The sequence below is a fragment of the Typha latifolia genome, chromosome 12, assembly GCF_019914945.1.
Source record: "Typha latifolia isolate L0001 chromosome 12, TyphaL0001v2, whole genome shotgun sequence".
Lineage (NCBI taxonomy): Eukaryota > Viridiplantae > Streptophyta > Magnoliopsida > Poales > Typhaceae > Typha > Typha latifolia.
In genome coordinates, this window is record NC_133097.1 from 10,507,786 (window position 1) to 10,525,783 (window position 17,998).

The 17,998-nt window shown below is 36.6% G+C and overlaps 2 protein-coding genes and 1 pseudogene across 13 annotated transcripts; 1 reads left to right on the forward strand and 2 right to left on the reverse strand.

Moving 5' to 3' along the window:
- Positions 1–74: 74 nt before the first annotated feature.
- LOC140799250 (pentatricopeptide repeat-containing protein At1g03540-like) lies at positions 75–2,349 on the forward strand (annotated as a pseudogene).
- Positions 2,350–3,947: 1,598 nt separating this feature from the next.
- Positions 3,948–6,985, reverse strand: LOC140799049 (secretory carrier-associated membrane protein 1-like). Of its 9 annotated transcripts, none has more exons than XM_073153171.1 (6): positions 6,843–6,956; positions 6,600–6,722; positions 6,146–6,208; positions 5,963–6,014; positions 4,409–4,474; positions 3,948–4,256 (listed from the first exon to the last, which is right to left on the reverse strand). In XM_073153171.1, the coding sequence occupies exons 2-6, from the start codon at positions 6,613–6,615 to the stop codon at positions 4,205–4,207; spliced, it is 249 nt and encodes an 82-aa protein (XP_073009272.1). In that variant the 5' UTR covers positions 6,616–6,722; positions 6,843–6,956; the 3' UTR covers positions 3,948–4,204. The 9 variants fall into 9 exon arrangements, 8 of the variants coding, with proteins under 8 accessions (XP_073009272.1, XP_073009271.1, XP_073009267.1 ...); XM_073153170.1 differs by having other exon boundaries at positions 5,963–6,056; XR_012110944.1 differs by lacking the exon at positions 6,843–6,956 and adding an exon at positions 5,643–5,710 and having other exon boundaries at positions 4,129–4,245; positions 5,963–6,056; positions 6,600–6,834.
- Positions 6,986–10,515: 3,530 nt separating this feature from the next.
- LOC140798444 (protein STRUBBELIG-RECEPTOR FAMILY 3-like) lies at positions 10,516–17,204 on the reverse strand. Of its 4 annotated transcripts, none has more exons than XR_012110835.1 (18): positions 17,080–17,204; positions 16,889–16,989; positions 16,549–16,669; positions 15,601–15,730; positions 15,451–15,522; positions 15,150–15,215; positions 14,973–15,044; positions 14,807–14,878; positions 14,651–14,722; positions 14,494–14,559; positions 13,957–14,022; positions 13,368–13,735; positions 12,986–13,266; positions 12,390–12,658; positions 12,145–12,283; positions 11,347–11,472; positions 11,119–11,275; positions 10,516–10,985 (listed from the first exon to the last, which is right to left on the reverse strand). XR_012110835.1 is itself a non-coding variant. In XM_073152273.1 (18 exons), exons 2-18 carry the CDS (start codon positions 16,913–16,915, stop codon positions 10,872–10,874), a joined length of 2,232 nt encoding a protein of 743 aa, XP_073008374.1. In that variant the 5' UTR covers positions 16,916–16,989; positions 17,080–17,195; the 3' UTR covers positions 10,516–10,871. The 4 variants fall into 4 exon arrangements, 2 of the variants coding, with proteins under 2 accessions (XP_073008374.1, XP_073008376.1); XR_012110834.1 differs by having other exon boundaries at positions 11,119–11,258; positions 11,347–11,486; XM_073152273.1 differs by having other exon boundaries at positions 11,347–11,486; positions 17,080–17,195.
- Positions 17,205–17,998: the final 794 nt, after the last annotated feature.

The following is a 17,998-nucleotide window of genomic DNA, read 5'->3' on the forward strand; positions in this document are numbered from 1 at the left end:
AAGTAAGAGAATGATATTTTTCAAATCGGGCAGCAGCTAAATAGTATGAACTATGATCCTTCTCAGGTCGTCATTTTATATGACTAGTATAAATAAGCTTGCTTGTCACCGTGTAGAAAAACACGGTTGGGCAGGAAGAAGGATTAGTAGAAGACTGACTAGTAATCCTCCGCCTCTGCAAGTCCGGTTCCCTCTCAGAAGCCTTACGCATCCTTTAACGCTATCGACGCTCTCCGCCTCCCCTCCCAAACCCATTTGCAGACTCCCGTCACCACCACTACCAACTACCAAAGGCTCTTCCTATTTCCGTGGTCTTTCTCTCCACTCCCATGCCCTCAAAGTCTGGCTTCGATTCCGACCGCTTCGTCTTCCACAATTTGCTCTCCTTCTACTTCAAGCTCTATCCGGACTTCTCCCTCACCCGCCGCCTCTTCGACACCTTGCCCGTCGGAGACGTCATCTCCTGGACTTTCATGCTCTTCCAATACCTCCGCCTTGGCGAGCCCCTCGACTCGCTCCGATTGTTCACTAGCATGTCTTCTGCTTCTTTCGGAATCGAGCCCAATGCCTTTACACTCTCTGCCGTCATCAAGGACTCTTCCGACCTTCGAGAGCCCACCCCCGGCAGATGCTTCCATGGCATGTTCCTCGTTTGCGGCTTCCATTCGAATCACGTGATCGCCAGCGCTCTTATATAATTTTACGGCAGGAACTCTGCCTCCGAAGATGCACGCCGCATGCTCGACGAATTACCTGAGCCCGACGCCATCTGTTGGACTTCGATTATCTCGGCCCTCACACGAAACAACAGGTTCCAAGAAGCTGTGGCCCAATTCTACTTGATGAATAGGAGGCGTCTGCTTGAGTCGCTTCCTGGTGGATTCGCATTTGGGACCGTCATGACTACTCTGGGTAACCTTGGAAGGCATTGACAAGGCAACCAAGCTCATGCTAAGATCATTATCACCGGACTTTCTGGCAATGTGGTGGTGGAGAGCAGCATTATAGATATGTATGGCAAATGTGACCTCCTAGAAGACTCCCGCAAAATCTTCGACCGGATGGCTACAAGGAACGCAGTCTCTTGGTGTGCTTTACTTGGAGGATACTGCCAGAGTGACGACTGTAAGGCCGTTCTTACTATATTCAGGATGATGGATAAGGATGGCAACCATACAGCTTCGACATAGTTCTGCGGGCCTGTGTAGGTCTGGTGGCTGTGAGACCTAGGAAAGAGGTCTACTGTCGGTTTCTGAGGATGAGGGTCTGGAGAGATGTTGTGGTGGAATCCGCACTTGTTGATTTTTATGCAAAATGTGGTCTGATAGATTGCTTATAGAGTTTCTGTGAAAATCTGTTAGAAATACTATTACTTGGAATGCCATGATCTGTGGCTTTGCTAAAAATGGTAAAGGACAACAAGCTATTGAATTGTTCAATGAGATGGACAGGGAAGAAATTAGGTCTGACTATATTTGTTTCACTGGGGTGCTTTTTGCTTGCAGTCGTACGGGTCTTGTTGAAGATGGGAGGAAATATTTTAAATCAAAGACTGAAGATTATGGTATAATAGCTGGGGTTGAGCATTATAATTGCATGCATGATTGATCTTCTCAGTAGGGTAGGCTTACTTGAAGAAGCAGAAGAATTGATAAACAACTTGGTAGGCTTGCTTGAAGAAGCTGAAGAATTGATAAACAACTTGGTAGGCTTACTTGAAGAAGCAGAAGAATTGATAAACAACTTGGTGTTTAGAGATGTAACATCTCTGCGGGCAGCTGTTCTAGGTGCCTGTGCTACACATTGATGGCACTGGGGCCTCAGTATCACCTGAGTTACATTCTTCTTGCTAATGTTTACAGAACAGTTGGTCGATGGCATGATGCTTCAGAGATTCGGAGGTTAATGAGAGCAAGAAATGTGACAAAAGCACCTAGTAAGAGCTGAGCTGAAGTTAAGCGAGATCAATGTCCTTACATGGATAGCACTGAGTGGATCAAATCTCAATTTGGAGATTTTGAAGATCTAAATGTCGAAGAAGAAATTTTAAGTTCCTCATGACATTGGTTCCTCTTTGGATTCTTATTTATAGGTCTTGTGATAAGATTGCTTATAAGAAATAAAAAATAAACCAAGGAACTGTACCATATGGATCTCCGCTTTATGATTTTAACCAACAACTGAGATTATCCTCTCTTTGGAATATCAGACTGTTGGATAATTTGTTAAGTACCTGATGCCAATGGACTATTGTTTACAAGGCCTTCGTGAGCTTGTGGCAGGTACACTTTTGTGATCTTTTGTAATAATCTATCCTATTGATACAGAAATCAAGATTTGCTCTAATAATCTGTAGGATTTGAGTCTTTCACTTTTCATTTCATTCATTTCTTTCTTTCCATGCATCCAAAAAGAAACTAGTGGTATCACTGTTCTTCATGAACCCTTTTTCTTCATTTTCTTTTTTGAGAGAAAATGGGGACGATACTTGGTTATTCTTTCAATAGGATCATGAAATTCAAGAAGTGCAATAAACTAAGATAATTTTTTTGAAGTCATGCATGTATTAGGATTTAGGATACTCCATTTGCGGCAAAGAGCTCTGAGATCCTGAGTGAAACCACTAGTTATTTTGGATCCCACCCAAAGTTTCTTTGTTTTTGGGTTTTTTAAATCACCTATAAATCAAGAAGATGAACATGTCCCAAGCAGGATGAAATGAGAAGGGAGTAGATCTTTTCCTGCAAAGTTCCCTGTATTCAGCAATCCATTGAAGAAACAATGATATTCAACTTTTGCGGAGTTTTTTGAGTGCATTCAGCCAAAGAAATCTTTAAACATTGGAGGGACTCACAGCTTCGGTAGCAGTGCTTTTTCAGATAGACTTCTTAAATTATGTATTCTTTTGCGTCTTAACTCTTAGGTTGCTGGAGCAGAGTTCAGTTTGCTCCCCCAAACCTTGGTGGTGCTGTAACTACAAGTTGGATTTGTTGTCTTGGAGAGTTTTGGCCGATTGCAATTCTCTAGCTGTGAAGAAGTGTGACGCGAATGGAAGGCAGAACAAATGTACAAGGTCAAAATTTGAACAAGTCTGAATCAACTTGGAAGACGTTACTAATTTGAGTACACACTTGTGTAGAAGAAATTGTATCTGTTAGTTTTAGTGAAAATAAAAATGTCTGCAACTGTAGTTTTACATCAATATTATTGTCTCTTCCAATTTTTTTATTTATAAAAACATCCAAGTTCACTTGATTGGAGGAATTTATTCTTCTGAGATAATTTGGTCAGCATAGTTTTCTGCTGGTTGAGTTCGTAGGTAGCTTTTATATGAGATGACTAATGGGCAGATCTGAAGCAAAAACTAAAATCATTTTGTTCCTATGATACTGATTATGTTCTGTGAACAGGAGCCTTTCTGTGGTGATGAATGATCTTATTGCCTTAACGAGATTAGGAGACCAAGAACTAAGTATCGTGAAGGTTAATTAGCATTTTTTTTTGATAAACGTGCTAATTCAGATTATGTGGTCGTTTGATAGATATGTGGAATGCTTTCAGATGAACCCTGACAACTTTAACTTTTTGAAATTATTGAGACTTAAAACCTGCAAAAGTCTTAATCGAAGCTACTTGCATACTGGTTTAAGTAAAATTTATAGACCACACAGATTCATTGCCAAATAATGAAAAATGATGTTCCATCATTTTAAGTGTAAATAGTTCTTATCACACCAAAGAAGTTTGTCGAAATCATAATTTCCATCCAGAGTTGTAGCCCCCAAAGATTGAGTAGAAAATTTAACATGTAAAGTAAGAGAAAACAAAGGCGACAGTTATAAATTAAGAAAGAATAACTTATTTATTAACAAAAGATAGTATGTGGTTCAGTACTCAGTTTGCTGATGCTGCTCCACAGAAGCAACAGAAAACAAGAAAATGCAAAATTTAGCAACTCCACCTTCTAAAGAAGAATTACATTATATGTTTCTCTACAACTGTCCAAATTTGAAGCTACATATGCTTTAATTTTGAAAAACTAAAACAGATAGGCAGTTCAGCAAAGGTATACAATGAAATAGGAGTTTCTACTATTCCTCTCATGAATAGAATGTTTTCTTCATAAAATAGTGAATGATGACAGCATAGCCTCCAAAAATCTCTTAACAATTAAATTTCTGCCCTCATAGCAGCGTGTGCAGCTTCACGCTTCGTATCTGCAGCTTTTCCAATTCCCTAAAGAACCTATATAATTTCTGCAGTAAGAAAGCCAGACACACCTTGCGTCACCTCGCAAAAGTTAGTGCAGAAAATTGATTTGCACAAGAATAGCTGATATTGCATGTTTGATGTGGATGTTAAAGTTATGATTGAGAAACAAAACTGCAAATACAAGTACAAAAATGACCTGAATAACCCAGATGCTGAGCGGCGACTCCAGGCAGAATAACACAAATCCGATGAAGTAGAAGATCTACAAGTGAGGAGTAATGAACTTTTATCAGTATCAGTATGCTCAGTGTCCTACCTGAAAGTGACCTCAAGACTCGTTGTTTCTGAAACTCAAAGTGGCTGATTAGTTTCATGTATTTGGGAAAAAAGCATCTACATATATAAAGTGCAATACAAAAAATTAGCTTTTAGTTTATGAATCCCATGAATATCTATATTTTGTTAACTATTAATTGGAAGAAAAGATGAAAAATAGAAGATTTTTGTTTATATTGGTTTTTTATTTAACATTACAGATGCTTGCATCTTAAAATACATAAAACCAAACAGCCCTAAATTATCTCAAGAACTGTCGAGTATTACTCATTCAAGTTAGGAATCTTAGAAACATCTGTTTATAAAAAGGAAGCAACTAGTTATTATTTCAGGATACCATATGAATCCAAACTGAAGCTGTAAAATCTGCTCATAGTTGACTTGCTTCAATTCGGTTCAACTTATGCAAATGATGAATCCTTGTGAGTCATCATCTGTAAAAGGTTTACTGATAATTTGCAGTATCTTAAAAATACCATACATCACTGGACAATACATTTAATATATGGTTTTACATATTATATCATGCCAACTATATTCTGACAAGGATCTTTGAGCATGAAAATCCATTGATGGAGCTCTTGAGATGCCCCAAAGATGAGTTATCTTGGATTACAATTCCATAGCACAAACCAAAGTAAGTAAAAGATCTATGCAAATCATATTCCTTGTATACTGATAGATGATAACTATATTGAAAATAAAATATGCAGTAAGATCTATATATTTAACCCAACAACAATGTTATCCCCAATGACATCAATAGCTGGCAGAATACCACTTCCGCAGAGAACCACAGAAGAAAAGTTAGGATCTGTCTTGTTATGCTCATCCAAAGGAAAGTAAAACACAATCAAGAAGATAACCTTAATTTTTTTTAATAGCATATGATGTAGCAACAATGACACCTTTTCTTTATGTAGCTCCAAAGAGTGTAGAAGGGCTTTATCACTCCTAAAGTTGGTAGTTCATAGTCTATACTAGATTAGTCAAGGGTCATATATACCCATCAAAGGAGAAGATTTTAAATTTTTTAGCAATAACTTCATAGATAGTGTTTCAGACTTTCACTATAGTTCAATAAACGAGCTTACGTCAAAGAATTTCCTTTGAAAGGAAAAGGAGGAGCAACAGCAGAATAGATGCAGGAGGCAATATGAATCTGGTGCAGAAGAAAATGAAAAACATTATGTGGGCATCATGCTTTCATTCGAAAGTATTTGTTTGAAACACTTGCAGCAATTTTACATGCCATGTAAATATGCAAAATCATCCAAAATTCATTCCACTTCTAATCCTGAATTACAGTATATAGAACCAAGATTTGATTATGGAAAAGGTATGCCTGTGAGATTATGAAATAAAATTTGGGAGGTACTATACAACAAATTCTCGGATGATTTCAAGTTTTTACCTCATGGCACGATAAAGTGGGCAATACCAAAGTAAAGAAGCACCAGGACAACCTGATATAAAATCGATTAGGGCAAGGAACCAGATTTTTATACCTGAAGGAAAATAAATTCATACAAAAGCCAATTATGCAATGGTCTTGCAAAGGATATGGATAACTATTCAAGTGACAAGAGATAACTACCTTCACTCGTAACCAGAGTAGCTAAGACTGCTACGGTATTCCACAACAGACATGTTGTCCACCCTGCATATTAACAAAAAATATAAGTTTAAAATACAGCACTTGGATAAATAGTGAAGGCATAGAACATCATATGCGTAAATAAGGAATACATTCATATTCTCTTCTGATGACCTATGAAATACTAATTACTCACAGTTTGGATTATCACAGAGAGAAAGTAGTCCACTGATTCTCAATATTCATAGATACATAAGAAAAATCAATTTAAAACTTTGGGTCAGTTTTGTCCATACTTCTATCACTAAAATATTGTATGCCCTAGTCAGAACTCAGAAGGTAGATGAACAGATTATAATTAAACTTGGCCAGACGCATTTCAGCCGAATGTCTTGGATGATATCTATATAGTGAATTGATCAAAATCTAGAAAAGGGAGACAAGGAAGCCATACCCAAGAATGAAGTCATTGCAATGTGCTGCAATTTCTGTGAGTAAATGGGAATTTCACTTGCAATACCATGGTGAAAAATAGGAAAGCAAGATGGCCGGTTTTTCCCCTCTAAAACAATTCCAGCTGTAAAAAAGAAAAGAAAAAGAAAAAAAAGAGCAGCAACTACCATTAGTATTGACAAAGATTTCCTCCCTGACCTACAAAACTACATGGAATAATTGATTAATTTAAGGAAAAAAATACCCTGCGCTGCAACATCTTCTCTTCGCTTTACTTCCTGGATTAGAAGGTAACATGGTGGCCCACGACATTATGCATACAAAGAGAAGCGACATGACAAGGTGAACAAGAGGAATGATAGCAAAAACTGTGAACTAGTTGAGTATAATTTGTCTGACATGACAAAGAGAAACCGAAATAGGAAATTACTCATCAACAAAGTCGAAGAAGACAATAATAATAAATAAATAAAATGCTCCCTAACTCTTTATTTTCACTATAAATTAATTCTATGAGTAGATTAACATGACATGAGGAGACGGTACTTACTAAAAGTTTCCATATTTACAGATATACCCTTCAAAGTGCAAATTTTCATATTTACCCCTTTAAAAAAATGGAAGTTGCCTATGTACCCTTCCATACAGACAATGTGCAAGGGAAATTTTACAGGAGAACGTCTAAATCTTGTACACACCTAAATCCATCTTCAAGCATCAAGAATACAAACCAATCGTGAGGAGTCATTTTCTATTAAACTACACAAGCTACATCTATAAGAAGTTCACGAAGACCAAGAGAATAATGCGTTTACCCATGCTTTCATATATCTTGCCAATTGTATTTCTGTTAGTAATTTCATATATTTGATATAAATTTTTTATTAACTTTGAGTTAAGTTTTAAGTAAAGCTCACACATTATTAATGATAGTTTAATGGTGAAATTAATTTAGCTCAAAGAGTATTTTTATTGTCATGTATTTACTTAGTCAAATCTAGAAAGAGAAGTGAATGAAAATTGGCTTAAAGTAGATATTATGGTAATAAAAAATAAATAAAAAAGTAAGTTTACCATATTGAATATTTGAGAAATGTTAGTATAGTACATAAGTAATAAACTTATTATAGACTTTGGGCTCTAAAAGGGGTACCTATTTTATGGTTAAAAGTTACTATACAACTTAACTCACACGCACGCGCCGTCCGGCTCGGTTCGCTTGATTCTCACCCTAAGCATTAATATTAGAAATATCTGTTCCTGCTTATTTATTTCAGCTTCTCTTGTTACATCCTGATACGAGGAGAAATGCAAAACATGGAGCTTTACATTCTCTCTTCGTTACGTGAATGTTGTTTGTGCATGCAAAAAGGGATCTTTACCTTTGTTGTATGTATCAAGAGGAATACCAAAGTCAGCAGGAGGATGAGGTCCAGCAGGCTCTCAAGGAAGAGGTGATTGTCGGCACACAGAGAGAGAGAGAGAGAGAGAGAGAGAGAGAGAGAGAGAGAGAGAGAGAGAGAGAGAGAGAGAGAGAGAGAGAGAGAGAGAGAGAGAGAGAGAGAGAGAGAGAGAGAGAGAGAGAGAGAGAGAGAGAGAGAGAGAGAGTGCTGGGATAGGATATAATATAACAAACACTAACTAGTATCATGATCATAACAAACACTAACTAGTATCATGATCAAAACTATCTAGGAAATGTGGAATGCAGAAACCAGGTACTCTTAAGTTTATCAGAGAAGTAGTCCAATTACTGGACACAAAGACCATGCAGGCACGAATGAACGGCTTGTAAAGGAAAACAGGAAAACTGATTTGGGAGAAGAAAACCGAAAGAAGAAAAGAAATCAGGTTGAGAACCGAGAAGGGATTCACGTTGTCCTCTTCCGGGTCAAAGGGATTGGTGGCCATGACCCGGCTGTCGCTGTGAGGCAACGCAAGAAGGGATGAAGAGCAGAGACAGTGAACCCATCTCTACTTCTTCTTCACCCATATTTATTTCTCAAGAGAAAAAAAAACAACACGGACGAGGAGGAGAACGACGACGACGACGATTACGATGTTCTTTTTGTCTGCGATGTTGCCGGCAACGTCCTTTTGCGTTCAAAGAGGAAACAAACGGAGGGCAGCCGCACTAACAACGATAATACTTCTGCGGAACGGAAGAGATATATTAACAAACACTGACACTTATTATACCCCAAAACTAAAACAGGAAATATCGGAAAAAACTTAGCCTTCTTTTAATCTTAATACAGAGGAATACTCTCATAATTAATAAAGAGCTCCATCCGCAAATCTTTCTACTACTTTTTGTTAGTACAACCAAGCGTACGGTTGCCGGTTGGGGTTGATCTCTTACACGATCTTTTTGCCAAACTACTGCTGCAGGACAAATTATATATCCCAAAATATAATACTGATCAAATTATTTCCCAACTTACTGTAATGAGAAAATTGCTGTCTGATACAGTAATTCTTAGTAAATTAAATAGTTTTCTAATACGCTAAGAAACTGTTAGAAAAAGCAATTAATAAATTGCTTTTCCGGAAGGAGATTTATAAGTTGCTCCTACTCCTCAAATCATTTTTGGATGAGCATAGCTTTGTAACCAAAATTATGTTATCACTAAAATGAGAGAGAAATGAACATAATAATTCTAATCAGAGTTTAATTGAATCTTAGACGAAAAAGATATAAGCTGAAATATGAAAAAAATTATTATTATAATTTTGTGATGAGTTATCTATTTTAATTATAATATATACCGTTATGAAAAATATATAAAAACCTTTGGGTTGGAATGGCTTTGCTATTCTCTAAAGAAAACTGCGCTCAAAATTAAAAAATGAAAATCCTCTAAATTTTAATATCAATTTTTTATATAATAACTTATAAATTTGCTCTAAGTGATTTATTTAAAAAATAATAGTACATTCGTTATTAGTATAAATCACTTTTTGTGAAAGTATTTTGAAATTTTGATTAATATACTGAGAATCATTATCTGAGATAGCAATTTTCCTATTCAACAATGCTGTACTTTAAAATTTAGTTTTAACAATAATTCGGAAAATAATTTCCACTGCAGTATATTTTGCTAAAACTCTCAATCTCTATCCTATCCGATGTCGTACAAGAGCTAGTCACAGAGAGTATAATAGGCATAGGTTGTCGATCTGATTCAACTTGATTGAGTAGAGAACCAGATTGCATTAGGCTCTATGCCCAAGGAGGAGTTGGGGGATTTACACTTAATCCCATAATAGTTATCTATTTTCTAATTGCTTTGTAATTGCTTATTAGTCGTTGTATTTTGTAATTTTGTATTAGACCCTACAATCTCTTTATTTAGTTGTTATGGAATTTAATCGAACCCAAGCCAATCAAGCTAGGGCAATCAGGCTAGGCAAAGGTAGCCACCACCTAACCATCTTTGATCAATTGGAATTGACTCACTTGTTCCACACCGCTCTCTTTTTCCTCTCCCTCCAAATCATAATTGACCCACCACCTCTGCCTATCTCCTCAATTGGTCGATGGCTCTTGCCCTTAAGAGAGTCCATTTTCTCACTCCTTTCTTCTCATCCCTTCACCACCGATACTCTAAACTCATACCACTGTTCACATCCATCCACTACCACCAACCTTACGTCACCTCATCATCCCGGCCCCTTCACTACTATCCCACTTCTTGGAGTCCATATATCCACCTACAAATTCCCACAACCCAACTCAAGACCTACATCTTGTAGATTAGTCCTTTTCGGCATTCATCTACTATTCGATCAATATCTCAAATCTAATCAGCCAAATCTTACGATCGGATTTATTAGAAAGTTGTTTTTAAGAGAGACAATATATTCAAATTTTAAAATGTTTCAACGGAAGTATATCTCGAAAGCACCTCGTAAGATTTGTCCAGAGACCTTTGCAGATCGAATCAAGCCGTTTCACCATTTGATCGGAGCACAAATCAGCAGTCCTAACCCGAAAGATGCATATAGCATACCTCCTTCCGGATCAAGAAATGCAGATATTAAAGTGAATCTCATAAAGAAATAAGTACATGTACTAAATAATGCTGTTGACAAAATGGCAGCAGTCTTTAATCAGAAAAAGGAAACCACATAATAGAGCTGAGATTGACCGGACCTTCTGACCAATAGCAATGATAAAGTTATTTGTTCAATCCTGTCCAGCAGGTGATATCCATGGAACTGCTTGTGAGCTGACGTCCATTAATTTCTTCATCAGTTGATTGCTCAGATCCTAGTTATTTGCTTTTTTCCCTAATTGGATATCAACGTTCTCCAATGCGTCATCGAGAGCTCGACTAAGGTCCTGCACAACTTCAGACATCGGCGGCCTAAACTCTGGTCCTCGCTGTAAAATTTAAGAACGTCACCCAATATTGCACAGCATGATCTCAGCATCAGAAGAAGGTGCAAAACATTAATAAGTTCAATGAACATAATTTGCCAGTGTGTAATCTTTTAAAGGAACACAGAAGATTTACCTGTATACAACGACTAATAATATCTGCAAACCGTGACAGTGATCTTATGGAATATCTTCCATTCATAGAAGGATCCACCATTCTTTTCAGTGTACTAATGTCATGGAGCTGAGAACTAGCCCATCTGACAAGATGCTTCTCTGCTTGGGGTCGTGAGCTGCAAATTAGGTAAATAAATGATCCTGCATAATGCAATGTATAATTAACAGAAAGAAGGAAAAGTGATACCTGTCATAGGGTATGCGTCCTGTTAGGAGTTCTAGCAAAACAATTCCAAAGCTATAAACATCACTAAGCTCACTCCATACCGCAGATTCACTTACTTCTGGGGCCTCATAACTGCATAAAACATGACTGCAGCCTGACAACTGAGATTTACAAGAACAAAATTATCAACAAGGAAACAGTTTATGAATTTATCATCTTCACCTTGAGCATGATTAAGCAGTAAGTTTAACAAAGCACAAATGTGAAATAGAACTTTTGCATGCACCTTAACATCTATTGTTTCTTTATAACTATTGAAACGCTCGCATAGAACCTTTAGGCTATTATAGCATGAAATAGCATTTTCTGGCCTACACTCGTACACTTTTAAGGGATCAAAGTACCGCTTCACTGGTTTTATTTAGTGTTATCATGCATCTAACTTTTAAAAGTCAGCGGTGCTGACAAAGCACATTTTATCTGTGAACTGTCATAACTTCTATGATAGATGTAATTCCAGTACTTATTTGGTTTCTCTTGAAATTTATCATTTCCAATGAAACATCTCCTGACATAATCTTCTGTTCTGGTTTGTATAATCTACAGATATGCATATATGGACAGTCATCCCAGCATATATATAATCATATTCTACAGATTATATTTGATTTCAGCCATTCAAAACTGCATGCTGATTTCTAAGCAACATATCATCTAGATGTCATGATACTGAGATTGATTTTTTTGTCATCAATATAATACTGGACTATTCAAAACTAATGACACTATTTCATTTTTTATATTCTACAATTTGATTACCTGAGTCCCAAAACAGGATGACAACATCGAAGCCAGACCGCACTCAGATACACACACTGCTAGTTCATCATTGATAAGAATGTTGTTAGGCTCAAATTTTTGATGTACCACATGTTTCCCACAGCATTCGTGGAGATACCTTCAGACAACATAAGAATTATATATCCATGAAGGCATGCTTGCTTCAATCAGATTCAAAGGTCATAATACTATAAACTTTTCCTATGTAATAAAACTCAACTTACTCTAAAGCTTTTGCAGATTCGAGGGCTATCCTGATTCGAGCATTCCATGATAGTTTTTTCTTGAGATCATCTTCAAAGTGGAGCACATCATTTAGGGTCCTTTTACTGAAAAGATTGTAAACAAGTAGACGCTGTCCAAAATCCATGCAGTAGCCCACAAGCCCAACAATGTTAGGATGCCGAAGTTCAGAAATACTTCTTATCAATTCCAGAAAATCATCAACAGGTATCTTTGAGTTCACATTATTAAGCTTCAAAACTGTCAAGAGCTGGATGGTAAGAATATCCAATCAGTTATAACAGTGTATTGAATATGTTGTTAGTGACTCAAAAGTAAAATTGGAAAGAGCAACACAACAGAACACCATTAACAATTTGCCATTCTGTACATAAACAGGCTGAAACTGGTCGTTGATATGCAGTATTTGATTTTATCCTCAGTCAGTTTTAAGCTGAAGCTGTTCAGACTGCCGTATGAAAAATAGATAATGAAATATAAAGCGTGCATATGTATGCATACACTTTTATATAGATGTCCAATTAGAGAGAAAAAAAATTACTGCACAAATTGTATCAAATTAGAAAATGAAATATACCTCTCTTTCTGGGTGCGCTGCCAGATACACCTGGCCAATGCTGCCTTCTCTGATCAGATTCTTTTCACTGAAACTGCTTGTATATTGTTGTAGAGATGCTACTGAAAAAGGTATTGCAGAAATCGAAGGAACTTGTTTTTCCATAGGATTCCTTCCAATTATTTCTGTTGGAATCATACAGTTAACAATATTTTTATCAAACAGTGATGGTCTCTCAAGTGTTATGGACCCTGTGATATCAATATTATGTTTTCTTTGTCCACCAATAGCCTCCAAAGAAACTATCAACAACGATACATAATAAGGAATTATATCAGAACAGGAAGATCACCATCTGGAAAGGTTATTAATCATTGCTAAAACATAAATGCTAAACTCTTACATTTCCCTACTTTGTTTGATTTAGCCAAGCCAGTATTAATCTGAGGCTTCTTTGGACTTCCATGTGTCCCAACTACCTGCTTCCTGAGAATTTCTCCATCACTTGATTTTCTCTCTTTCCATTTTGATATGCAGAACATAACAGTTAACATTGCAACAATGAGTAAACTGATGGCAACAATGGCATATGCAATAACTTTGATCACTGAAAATTTCTTAGTTTTAACTAGCGGACTGTCATCTTGAATAGATGGTCCCCCAAAAGTGCTTGCAGGCAGGTTTTCTGGAGCTTGAGAGTTTGAGGGAGACGATGGTAGTGGCGGCACAGGTGAAGGAGAAATGGAGGTATTGAATGAGTTACCATTATTTCTGCACAATAGAATTAATAGTTTCTTATATATATGCTACCGCAAAAAACCAATTTCTAAGTAACTGCAATACTTATGCCAAAAGTAAATTTACAACGAGTGCCTAGGCATAACATGCAACTTTGGGTTAGGTACATTGTAGACTATCTACTTGTATTTTCAGAAACGAAAAGAAAGTACTAAACTAATGAATTTTGCAGCTTAATGTGATGAGGGTCTTACGTAAAATTTGCAACAGTCAGCAACTTTTCTGGGATAGATCCTGAGAATAAATTATTTGCGACATTCCTATCAATATCAAGTCAAAGAACATAGTTAGAATGAAGGCAATAAAAGCTTGTAGAGATTTAAACTCATTATCTTTAGGTGTTCAGGTGTCAAAAAGAGTAATGATCATCATGATCACGGGGATGGCTAGAGAACATTACAATCTCAGTTACTAATATAACTGACAAATTCTTACAACCATCTATCAAATTGACATCAACATTCCGTGAAAAAGGTGACACTAAATAAAATTAAGTTATAAAGGGGCTTGTCTGTTTTCCATTAGGCCAGTTAGAAGATCGACTTTCCTAGCTTAGACCTATTTATATTTCCAACTGGTTATAATATCATAACACTAACCTGAAAGATTAATGGCAATTGACAATCACAAAAGCACACAACACTTGTGCCTCATGAGTACCAAAGTCCACTAAACCAAGATTTACAGCACAGAGAACGTACAGAAAAATAAATGAAATGAAAAGAAAGTACAAGTCTTTCAAAGGAAGATTTTCCAAGACATCAAGGGTCCCCGATAGCTGATTATTTTGCACATGCCTGCACAATAAGATAATTTCCATATATATATATATATATATATTATAAGAATATTTGCAAAATGATTAGTAATGTAAAGATAGAATCTTACAGAGTAGTGAGAGAGGACAAGCTCTCCATCGAGAATGGAAGTGGGCCACTCAAATTGTTAAAAGAAAGATCCCTGTATAATTTGGAAGTGTAAATGCCCTCAAACTAAAAGGAGGGAAAAAGAGTATAAATTCAGAAGAAAAGAAGAAAAACATACATATTCACTAGTCCAGTAAGAGTATGGAATACATCAGGTAATTCTCCAGTTAAACGATTGTGACTTAATGATCTGGTTTAAGGAATGGAATAATTAGAAAAGGGAAGTATTCTTAGTTACTCCTTAGGTGCCGTGATTGATATATTGGAATATTGCATGCCCTTACATGTCGGATAGAAGTTTTAGCTCTGATAAATTATTTGGAATAATTCCTGTGAACTGGTTGTCTGAGAGATAACTGTAAAATGCAACAAAGTCACAAATTTGTAGAAAATTAGTGTCATAAGAAATTAACACATTAATCACTCTAATAAAACAAATGTACAAGGATGCGAGACCATACAAGTTCTGTATTGTAAGAGGTAATTTCTCTGGTAGAGTTCCACTGATATGGTTATTGCTCAGATCTCTATCAAAATAAAAGCGCCATGAAATATTAATAAAAAAATTGTGATGACATCTTATAACAAGATAATGAACACAAATTTCATATAGGAAATTGCATTGAAGTAAGTGTTGAGAGAAATGATCTTGGATCAACACTCTATGGTGTGATATATATCAAAAGATTAAAAACTTTACGTCGTTGTAATGAAAATTAAGGTCCACCATAGTGGCAAAGGCACTATGATTCGAGAACATACATTGTTACGATGGAGGTGAAGTCTACCAATGTATCACTCAACTGTCCTCCCAAGTTTGCGCCATTCAGTACTCTATCCAAAGTTAAAATAATTAGAAAAGGCGATGAAGCTATACCAAAAGAAGTATAGGAAAGGTTGGCTGGACATTACATAGTAGAAATAGTTGAGTCAACACATTGGACACCCTGCCAGACATCAATGCAGGGATCTCCTCCATATGCAGTCCATCCAGTAAGAGGAGGATAGCCCATTGCAGCATATAGGTTATTGATGGCATACACTACAGATGAAAAGCATATTAAAATGTTACACTGAATAAGGTAGGAATAATATGATCTGCCATTACAATTACATAAAAGAGAATCTGTACTAGATTGGCTGAATATACAAAAAAAGTAAACCAAAAGAGCATGCTAATGAGCCAGCCTCCGGCAAATGAAGGGCCTAGGGAGGGCAAGATGTGCATAACCTCACCCAGGATGGTAGACAAGCTTTTTTCCATGCTCAAACCCAACAAATCAAGATGAGTCATGGAAAAAAAACAAACTCAACCATGTGCAGCATTCATTAAAAAAAAAAGCATCTTTTTTTCATATAGATCCTACAAGAGGACTCTACTAATAATGGAACCCATACTTGGCCAAGAAGGTTAGTAACTGAAAACTATTTCATGCAAAGATTCATACAAAAGATAGTGTGTCCTCCATCCACCTAACATCACAGATTCAATAGTCTTACATATTGCTGATTAAATGTCAGGAGAAAATAATAACAAAATTTGAAACAAAAGAGGAACTAAAAGGTAAAAACATACATCTATGATAGCATCTTGGAAACACTATAATGAGAAGAACATAGTCCAGCATATGTTTATCATGCGGAAGTGTCAGTCCTGTATGGTGGTTATAGAGAGTTCATGACAGAGAACTACTTCTCATGTCTTGTAATTAAAATATATATATATATATATATATATATATATATATTTCTAAATATCTACACAAGCAAGATAAACTTCTTGAGGCTAAAATCAAGATGCTATGAGAAAGGAATATCTAAAGGGGATTTAGTAAGATATATAAACTATTCAAGGTTTACCATCAAGTAGGTTGGTGTATCCCAATGTAAATGGCACGGCAAGTAGCTCCATTAGTATCACAGCAAGCCATATCGAAATCCTAAAGTTTGTATTATTTGCTGTTGACATTCCTTTGGCAAACTGTTTGCAATAACAACAGAGGACAAATTTTACTATAAATGACAACATACAGTTATCATATACAAATGTGCAAATATATATTACAGATGCCAGATAGAGAGGACGGAGATTCTTTTTTTGTTCTTTTTCTTTTTGAAAGAAGACAGAGGACCATATCAAATAGTTTTAAGAATGGAGAAGAATATAGAAGAATTTCAAGCCAGAAGATGCAGAACATACATAATAACCGATGCCAATAGACCTCATCCAACTGATAATGGCCTATTCCATAAAATCCCTCAACGAAGGTTATATCCTTGCTCACATCTTCCATGAATTATCTACTCAAGGGACAAACTTGCAGATAAAAAACGATAGGAAAAAAAGCAAAAAAAATTCTTGTTTGGAGCAACGCAGAGTAGCAAGTTCACCTACTGGTGACCCGTGCACAGATGTCTATTGTTTGCAGGTCACGTCTCTACCAAGAAGATTTTTCCAGAGGCCCAAAATAGGGCAACCAATACTTGGAAATAATGCTAACCAGGTTTTGGGGATCGACAAGTCACACCAAAGCAGCCAACTCCTCTAAGAAAACAAACTACAAACAAGTAAACAAACAATCTGGAAGTTATAGAAAGAGCGAAACTGCAAGAAACCGAAATACCACCGGATAAAAAGAAAAGAAATCCCTCTAGGAAACCCCGACCAACAGGAAACAGTAAAATCAAGCTCACCATTCTAAAGGCCGAACCACAGCAAAATTTTACCTCTATTCTCAAAAATATATCTTATCAATTTCCTTTTGAATTACTCCGAAGTATTATGACGTGTTTCGAGTTTCTAATTAATTATCTCTGACAGACCAAAAAAAAAAAAAACGATGTTGGGCACTGTAATCGATTTGATGGTGTTTTACACCGGAACTCAAGTAGGGCACTGTCATTGTAAATATAACAAAATTACAAATTCCATTCTTTTGAAGGTAGCGGAGAAGGGAAAAGGGGACGGGCAGTGTGCGCAGGCAGACGAAAGAACGCGCCGCTGCTTAATTGAAAAGCAATGGCTCTCCTCCGTACGATCGTCTCTCGGGTGCTGCTGCTGGTTTTTAACTAGTCGCCACATTTTACGGGAGGTCAATCACTCCCCCTTGGTTGCGGCTTGGTTTGTTTGCCTAGCAAACAATCTTCCGCTTCTTCCATGCCCGCCCATTCCAACCTCGATTGGCTCCTGCTTCGCTCGCGCTTCCGCCTGCTATCTATCTTTAGTCCGGAGACTCACAGGATTAATTGAATATTGCAGACTCATCCTTCCGACACCGTCGACAGACAGACAGTCTGTCATTATTCATCA